The 9838-nt window shown below is 34.5% G+C and overlaps 1 protein-coding gene across 1 annotated transcript; it reads left to right on the top strand.

The window, feature by feature from the left end:
* Positions 1 to 1980: 1980 nt before the first annotated feature.
* On the top strand, positions 1981 to 9546 carry LOC146720621 (uncharacterized; the record flags this gene model as incomplete). The annotated part of the gene is given in 4 exon segments (XM_085488213.1): positions 1981 to 2159; positions 2266 to 2979; positions 5760 to 8119; positions 8122 to 9546. Coding segments are annotated over 4 exon segments (4678 nt in total), but the record flags the coding sequence as incomplete, so codon positions are not given.
* Positions 9547 to 9838: the final 292 nt, after the last annotated feature.

Here is a 9838-nt window from a genome sequence, read left to right as displayed (position 1 = left end):
TCCCTCCCCCCTCTCACTCTCAATAGAAAATTGGCTGCTCTGGCGCTGTATATAAAAGCTGCCATAAGCGTTGAATCAATAAGATCGGCTGCAACAGCGCTGAATTCTCGCTTGCCCTAGAGGCGCCCAATTAGTAAAAATTAATTTTGAGTTTACGCACAAACAAAAATTGTATACAAAATGTCTGTAAAGGCAAAAAAAATAGAATTTTATCACTTAGAGACAAAATATATTTCTCCAAGGTGAATGGTTAACAGATATACATATAGAACATTTTGATAATTTTTTACAAATTTATTCAGATTATAAACCTGTCGAAACATGGCGAATCCAATGCCTTGATACGATTCAACCTGTACCAGAAAATAAAAAACATATACAGATATTACATAGTTCATCAAATTTATCAGATGGACATTGGGTATGTAGTTATTACGACACAAAAAACATATTTATTTATGATTCGTTAAATAATAAAAAATTGCACATACATCATGAACAATTCTTGAAAAAATTATTTCCAAGATATAACTTTGAAAAAAATTGTGTCAAATTTCCTACTGTACAATACCAACCAAACGGTAGCGATTGCGGGGTTTTTGCAATAACCTTTACAATTTCATTGTTATTCAATATTAAACCCGAAAAAATAAAATATGATCACAGTTTAATGCGTTTGCATTTAATTAAGGTTTTTGAATCTAATGTTATTGAGCTTTTTCCACAAAATCCACAATATGCTCCTCAAAAGGTGCTTCCATTAGCAGTAATAAAAGCAAGAGAGATTGAAGCATCTCGTAAACGTACTATACGTCAATGTGAGACTGAACAACAATATTTGAATCGGTTAGAAGAGCAACGTCATATTTACCAACCTGAAAAAGAGTTAAGTAATAATCAATTACAATTAACGGAAAATAATTCAAAGAATTTAATGAAAACAAATAATGATATTTATGAAGAAACTAAGCAGCATGACTTGGAAAATCATTGTGTAAATAAACGTGCACGCTATTCACAAGATTTAGAAAAAAATCAGGCTACACAACATGATTTATATGAGCAAGATTCCGAGAATAATTGCATTGAACAGCACGATCTGTATAAACAGAGCTTAGAAGATAGACGCGCTAAACGATGCGATCGTTATAAACAAAATATAGAAGACAATCGCGCTAAACAGCGCAATCGATATAGACGAAATTTAAAAGATAATCGCGCTAAGCAGTGTGATCGTTATAAACAAAATTTAGAATACAATCGCGCTAAACAATGTGATCGTTATAAACAAAATTTAGAATACAATCGCGCTAAACAGTGTGATCGTTATAAACAAAATTTAGAATACAATCGCGCTAAACAGTGTGATCGTTATAAACAAAATTTAGAAGACAATCGCGCTAAACAGTGTGATCGTTATAAACAAAATTTAGAAGACAATCGCGCTAAAAAGCGTAATCGATATCAACGGAACTTAGAAGATGAACGCATTAAAGATCGATATCAATATGAACAAGATTTAGAAAATAAACGCGCACAAAAGCGTATGCGTTATTCGAAAAACTTTGAATATGAACAAGATAGACAAAAAAGATTGGATCCTAATCGCAAATGGCTTTATAATAAGCGATATTATCAGACAAAAAGACAAAAAATCAAAACAAAATCTACATTTGAAATAAAAACTTGCAATATTGCTAAAAAAATTACTAAAAAGTATAAACAATTCTGGTCGAAGAATACCATAAAACTTCGTAATTGTTCAGAAATATTTATAAAAAATATTATTGACAAAATCAATATTAAAGGTCATATTAAGAAACGATTGGAAGCCGAAAAAATTGTACGTTGGTGCATGTGTATTAGGAAAAATTATATTCGCAATATATACAAAATGTTAAGTTTGATTAAAAAGAAATCAGAAGTGTATTTGACTCTTGTCGCAGATTGTTCTACAATCGAAGACAAATTAACTGCGCTATGTGGACGAATCTAGACATACAGCCTTCATCTGAAAATTATTTTATTGAGTCTACATATCATCATGATGTAAATCCATTGGAACCTTTGGTAATAAATGTAAAAGGAAAAGTAGTAAACATATTACCATTGACAACAGAACAAGCTAAAAAATCTTGGTCGTGTAATATTTCAGACTTGTAAAACTAACAATCCGCTTTTAATTGACCGTTCTCAGAAGTCTCTTAAAACCATAAATACATGTACCTTAAACAATGAACCAAAACTGATGTGTAATACTGCAAGCTGTAAAATTAACGATCCACTTTTAATTGATCGTTATCAGAAGTTTCTCGAAACCGTAAATACATGTATTTTAAAAAATGTACCAAAACTTATGCAAAATATTCATAAATGTACAATGAAAATTTCAAATGAGAAATTGGGTCATACGCGTAGCTGTTATATTGATATAACACTTTGCGAAGGAATGTTTCTTTCAGTTCAATTATTATCGCCTCATTTTCCAAAAGTAAGATATATGAAGCGTTTAATTTATCAACTTACATATTTTTATCGAAAGTTGGAAAATCTAGATAATGCTTTAAATAATGCTGATATGAATACTTTGAATGAAATTGTGACTTCTGCACAGGAGAAAGTAGATATGTACAGACATCAACGGATTGATACAATTTTGAGTAATGATGATATTATGTTTAAATATCGTTTAGCATTTAAAGCATTGACTAAACCCTCTGTGGACACACCACGACATGTTTGCGTATCATGCGAGAGATTGTGTTATAAAAAAAGTGTTTCTAAAGTCAATAGTCTTCAGACACAAGTACATGTTAAAATTTGGAAAGATTTAATGACGTATGTACAACAACAAAAAGTTGATGCGCAATATATATGTAATTATTGTTCAGGCAAATTTCGTAAAGGCTTAATGCCTGCATACTGCGTCTTTACTAATCTCTTTACAAATCAGGTGCCTGAAGTAATATCATCTCTTAATAGTAGGGGAAATCGGGGTATTTTTGGACACGGGGTATTGTTGGACAGCGCGATATTTTTCCCGTTTGTAACGCTTGAGGTCTCCACCAACTAGCATCGACTCGTCTTATCATAATCTCATTTTCTATTGAGCACTTGACTTGTTTTGACGCATTGTTACCTCGCTATCATAGCAAACAGAATTTTGATGTTTGTAAAGTTTCTTTTTCAAGTAGTGGTTTGTTCATTTTGACAACATTTTTCAACGAATTAAGTCAGGTAAATATAAATATTCTAATATTCTTTGAACTTTAAGCTTTCGACGCATATAAGATTTCTGTATGTAATTTGCATTGCGTTACTTATACGCCGACATGTTGTAAAAATGAGCGTTCGGGGTATTATTGGACACTTAATTCTTGACAGTTCACGACATAACTTTGTGTGTTTGATGGGTAAAAGTGATTTTTCATGCATAATTTCAACAAAGCATTAGTTTTTCGACAATCTCTAATCGTTTTTTGGTCCGTTTAAATATTGTTTGACAGAATGCCGCGTTATTATGCCAAAAAAAAGAAATCAAATAACTATGACAATATTTTGAAGGCGATTAGGTTGGTGAAAATCCATAAGAACTCAATCCGGCAAGCTACGAAGGCGCACAACATTCCGAAAAGCACATTGGCTTGGCATATTGCGAATTTCGATAAGGCAAAAATTGACGTTGCTACTGCTAATGTTAATGTGATGGAGAATTTGCTGACAGAACATTCGACGACCGGCAAAACAGTGAGTTGTATTGATTTAATCTAATTTTTTTCATTGAATCACAAATAAATTTATTTTTACCTATTTTTTATTTATTTTTTATAATTTTTTTTTATTTCAGATTTTCAATGTAGAGCAAGAGGGTGCGCTCATAAAATACATTCTGAAGGCCAGCGACATTAACTATGGATTGAGTTTGTTGGAGCTGCGGAAACTTGCATACGAATATGCTAAAAAAATTGGCATTTTGTATTCGGACTCGTAGGATGCCAAAGGAGAGGCAAGTTCGGATTGGCAATTGAGCTTCATGAAACGTCATCAAAATTTGTCATTGCGAACACCGGAACAAGTGAGCCAGAAGCGTGCGAAGTCCTTCAACAAAGAGAATGTCGATGCCTTCTTCAGCAATCTGTCGTCTGTGCTCAATGCCACACCGTTCGAAGCGCATCGAATTTGGAACATGGACGAATGTGGATGCCCAACTGTCCCAACGAAAGCTGTGAAAATTCATTGCACCGAAAGGAAAGAAACGGGTGGGCACATCGACATCGGCCGAGAGAGGCACATACGTGACTCTGGCATTGTCCGTCAGCGCTACGGGACAATCAATTCCGCCGTTTTTCCTCTTTCCACTGAAAAATTATGAAACACGTGTACATGACGCATGCAACACAAGGTGCACTTGGTATCGCAAATGGTTCTGGGTGGATGACATCCGATCAATTCCTCAAATACATGGAGCATTTCATCAAATACACCGGCGCGAATAAGGATTCACCAACTCTTCTGCTTCTCGACAATCACACATCACATTTGTCGATTGACACCCTTGAATTGGCATTGGATCACGGCATTACCATGCTCTCATTCCCACCGCATTGCACTCACCGTATGCAGCCGCTCGATGTTTCGGTATTTGGACCCTTTCAAGACCATGTTCACCATAAAACATGATACTTGGAAGAAATCAAACGTCGGCGTGGTTTTTGATTTGCATCATGTGCCACTCATTGTCGACCAATGCTTAGATACTGCCGTGACCCCAAAAAACATCAAGGCTGGATTTAGAGCGACAGGTATTTTCCCATTCGATCCGCACGTCTTCACGGAAATCGACTTCATCGCTTCGCATTTGAGCGGCGAAAATGAGTGCGACGATGATGAAGAAGATGAAGATAATCAGCGTCGAATCATTGTGTCTGGCGATGCAATAGCAACCGCAGTACATGAAGAAGTCACGACATCTGAACCATCTACAAGCTCTGTCGTTTCGGCCAAAGAGCTCCGCGATGCATTAAAATAGGCAGGTCCGTTGAAACTTGGCACGCCAGCCAAAAAGTCAAATCGTGGCCGTAAGCCAATGAAATCGGTTGTTTTGACATCACCAGAAAATGTGTCTGACCAACGTGATAAGGCCGAGAAGAGGCGGCAAAATTTATCGGAGAAAGACGACACACCAGCAGCAAAGAAGAAAAAAGGCCGTGGCAAATCAAAGACTCCACAAAAGAAAATACCGTCTCCGAACAAAACTGACGCGGAGGAAGATATTGATTTCTGCATAATTTGCATGAAAAATATGCCCAAGGAAGAAAATCGCCGAAACACAGCCCATTGTATCGCTTGTGATCGATGTGTTCACTTGAGTTGTGCCGGAGCAAACCCGAACACTTTCACGTGCCTTAACTGCGATTCTCAATAATTTCCATCGTTATATTTCACTTTATTTTATTCATTATAATATATTCTTTCGTTTTCATTAACAAATAAACGTTTTCCAGCAATAATTTTCATTTTTTTTCGATTTACAAAACTGTCCAATAATACCCCGAGATTTTTTAAAATCTCAAAAACCAGGTTTTTGCGCCAACTGATACAGAGTGTACAATTTTAACAATTAGGTCAATATGCATGGTACCAAAAGAAAGGTTATTTATCGTACTACAAAATCAAGCTTTGAAATTTTGAGAAAAAGCAATTTTTTTTAGAGTTTCTGGACAAAATAAAAGTGTGTCCAAGAATACCCCGTCTTCCCCTACATTCGAAAAAATTCTTATACAGAGAGCTAAAGCGTTTCAAACTGTCCTTAAAATGGGAACTGTTATTAATAAAAAGTTGCCTCAAAGACAAATGATATCAAAAGTTAAAGGTAGAACATTTCATTTACCACTTTCGTTACAGGAGACATTGAATAAATTATGTTCTAATACTGATCCAATAAATATTAATCATGAGTTATATATATTAGTTAGAGGTATCCCGACAAAATCAAAGATTATTTGGGAAGAGGTAGTTGATGTTAAAAAAGTATTTGACGCTTTAACGTGGTTAAAGCGCAACAATACTTTATATTTTCATATTATATTGCCAAATGATTACAATGATTTACGTTTACCAAAATTAAAAAATTCAGAATTTCAAATGGAAGATGAGACAGAAGATAATGCAGAAGTAGCTGATGATGAGACTAAATTATTAAATGAGACAGAAGGTAATGCAGAAGTAGCTGATGATAAGACTGAATTATTAAATGATCCGATAGAAGAGATAAAAAATGATATGTTAGAAGGTCGACGGAAAGCAATGTTGACTCAAGTGACTAATGCTGAAAACGATGGCTATTACGAACAATATACCATCTATCCCTTATATGAAAAGAAAGCAAATAAAACTGCGACAGCTTTATATCAAATGTTAAAAATTCAGGACTTGCCTCTGAACAATCGTGAGCAACATTTAGATTTAATGTGTTTTCCAGATTTATATTCTTCTGGTATTAATGGACAACGTGAGATTAGACAAGTTAAACTTCATGATCATGAATTTATTAAATGTCGTTTGACATCTAAACATCCACAGTATAGATTAAATCTACAATATGTATTTTATTTATTGAACGATGCAAATATGCGTCAATTAAGTCGTGGAATTTTTCATAAAATGAATGTAACTAATCCGCGACTTCGTTATACAGCTGCAGAATACCTAGACGCAATGTCGAAAGAATTGTTGGAATCTAATTTGAGTACAATATTTGCCACACTTCGAAATACGGAGCAATATTGGTGTAAACCGAGAAACGATTTAAATTGTATGACGCAGCATTATGGACCTGCGACATGGTTTTTAACACTCAGTCCAAGTGAGTGGTTGTGGGAAAATTTAAGTGAATATATTCGTGAAGTAAATGAATGGCATGACGCTTCCTTAAGCGTTAGCGCACTCGTTGTTAGAGATCCAGTATCAACATCCAGGTTTCTCGATAATAAGTTTCGGGCAATGCTTGACTTCATTAGGTCTACAGATCATCCAATTGGAGAAGTAACGCACTATTTCTGGCGACGAGAATATCAAGGTAGAGGTATACAACATTTTCACTTATTAATTTGGATTAAAAGTGCACCAATTTTCGGTGAATCTACTATTGAGGAAGTTTCCAAATTTATTTCACAACATATAAGCTGCACAATACCGGATAAAAATATTTCGCCATTGTTGTACAGACGTGTTGATACGCATCAGCGACATACACATAATGATTATTGTTTTCGTTCTAAAAAAGTAAGACGTAAAGTTATTCGTCGATGTCGTTTTGGATTTCCTCGTCCCGTTACTGAAACTTTGAATATCAGGGATGTGGCAACTTCGATAGCCGGTAGAAAACAATTGAAACATAAAAGTAGACTTTACGATCTTCCTCGAACGGATAATGAAGGTAATATAAATGACTATAATCCTGTTCTTCTTACTGCATGGGAAGGTAATATGGATATACAATTTATTGGTGAAAAATCATCGCTGCTAACCTGGTATGTTACTAAATATATGAATAAAGCGGGAAAAAGTGAATTATCTGAGAATATTCTTGATAGTAAGGATAACAAAAACAAATCATTAGCGAGTCATCTTTGGAATATTGCTTTGCGATTTACGAATAATAGAGAATGTGGAGCTCTCGAAGCTGCTGATACATTGTTAGGTATTCCTTTGTATGGAACTGATCGAAATACAACCATCAGATGGTTAGATGTTAATCAAATACGATATAGAAAATTAAAAAGTCGTAAAGAAATTGAAGCTCTTGATCCTGAATCTACAGATATATTTTATCAATCTTTGACAGATGATCATTATCCACATAGACCAAACGAATTAGAAAATACGTCTCTTTATGAATTTGCACAGTGGTACGATATCTCAAAGATCAAACCGAAAAATAAGTTTATTGAATATTATAAAATAGGTAATGGTTGTTATCTTAAACGGCGACAGCGCGGATATCTTATTAATCATTTTAGATATAATGTTAATACACAGCCGGAAAATTATTTCTTTGCGTTATTGCTTATGTTTAAACCATGGCGAAAATTAGAGGATCTTAAAAATGAATGCGATACTTTACCGAATCGTTTCACAAAGTAAAACTGCATCTTGTAGAAGCATTGCAATATCATGAAAGATTAGAAGAATTGCAAAAAGCATTTGAAACTGCAAAACAGTTAGTTCAGCAATGCTTAGATGACGATTTGCAAAAAGAGCAGTCTCAGGATGATCCTGAAAATGCAATAGGTATTCAAAATATAGAGGCTGGTGAAGCAATGCAAGATTTTAAAGATCTTGGTGATAGAGCAATTCAAGAAATTGATGTATCTGACATGATAGTAAAATTAAATACGGATCAAAAACGAGTATTTGATAAAGTTACCAATGTTGTAGAGTCCGATAAATCAATATTACGATTATATGTTAGCGGAGAAGGTGGTACTGGAAAAAGTTTCTTAATCAAGACTATTAAATGCTGGATAAAACAAAATCTCAACAAAGATACTGCTGTAACAGCACCTACTGGTATAGCAGCATTTAATATAGATAATTTGACAGTTCATAGATTGCTTCAATTACCCGTTGAACATGGTCAAACTCCTAAGTATAAACAATTATCTGATTGTGTATTAAAAGTTTTACGAACAGATCTTAAAGATGTTCTTCTTTACGTAATTGATGAAGTGTCAATGATATCTAATTTGACTTTAATATATATTCATCTTCGATTGTCTGAGATATTTGATACTAGTGATTACGATGATGGTTGGTTTGGTCGAAAGCATATTCTTTTATTCGGAGACTTGCTTTAATTGTTTCCTGTACGCGAAGATCTTATCTTTACACATTTATCCGATCAAAAAATTGCTAATTATCTTGGTTCTTTAAATGCTGTTAATTTATGGATTACATTATTTGAATTTGATGAATTGATAATCAATATGCGTCAGCAAGGAGATAATTCATACCGTGAATTATTGTCGCGAATTCGTATTGGTTTAGTGACAAAATCTGATTGTAAAATTCTAGAGAGTAGAAAAATATCTTTCAAAGCTGATTCTTTCGAATCTAGATTAAATGAATTATGTGATTTTATTAACAGTTTATCATCGGACACTGTTTGTTTATTTCCTACTTGTAATATGTGTGATGTCCTTAATAATGCAATGTTAAGTCGCATTACTTTCAAAGAAATATTATTAATTGCTGAAGATACGATTGATTGTACATCATATGTAAAAAAGAAAGTATTAAAAGTATTGTCAAATAACGATGATGATAGTTCTCAAACAGCTGGACTTTCAAAACAAATTACAATTAAAATTGGAGCAAAAGTTATGATTCGGCGTAACATCGATGCCAGTTTGGGTCTTGTAAACGGTACAATTGCTAAAGTAATTTTAATTGTACGAGAAACATCTACTGATGACATAGAAAAGATTAAACTTCTTTTACCATCAGGTTTAGAATATGAAATTGGACTTCCGTTTCCGGTTGCGTGTGAGAAGGTTGAGGTGCTGTCAGTGTGTGTATTTGAGTGGAGTATTAGAGGTGTGAGGAAGAGAAAGGGGGAGAGAGAGTGAGAGAGTGAGAAGCTGGAGGTGGCGAATGCAAGGGGAGTGCAGGCAAGTGGGGTGAGAAGGGAATAGAGCGGTGAGAAGGAAGAGAAGTGATGCAGGTAGAGTGAGTTGGCAGTTTGGAAGATAGATCAGGGGCACGAGGGGAGAGGAAGGTACTAAGAAAGAGGAGTGCAGGTGTAAAAGGAGAGGAGAGATAGGGGATAGGTGTAGGT

This window comes from Nylanderia fulva, unplaced genomic scaffold, assembly GCF_048542155.1.
Source record: "Nylanderia fulva isolate GAGA-0341 unplaced genomic scaffold, ASM4854215v1 Scaffold650, whole genome shotgun sequence".
NCBI classification, from domain to species: domain Eukaryota; kingdom Metazoa; phylum Arthropoda; class Insecta; order Hymenoptera; family Formicidae; genus Nylanderia; species Nylanderia fulva.
The sequence above is the reverse complement of the archived record's forward strand: the minus strand, read 5'-3'. Positions and strand labels throughout refer to the sequence as shown.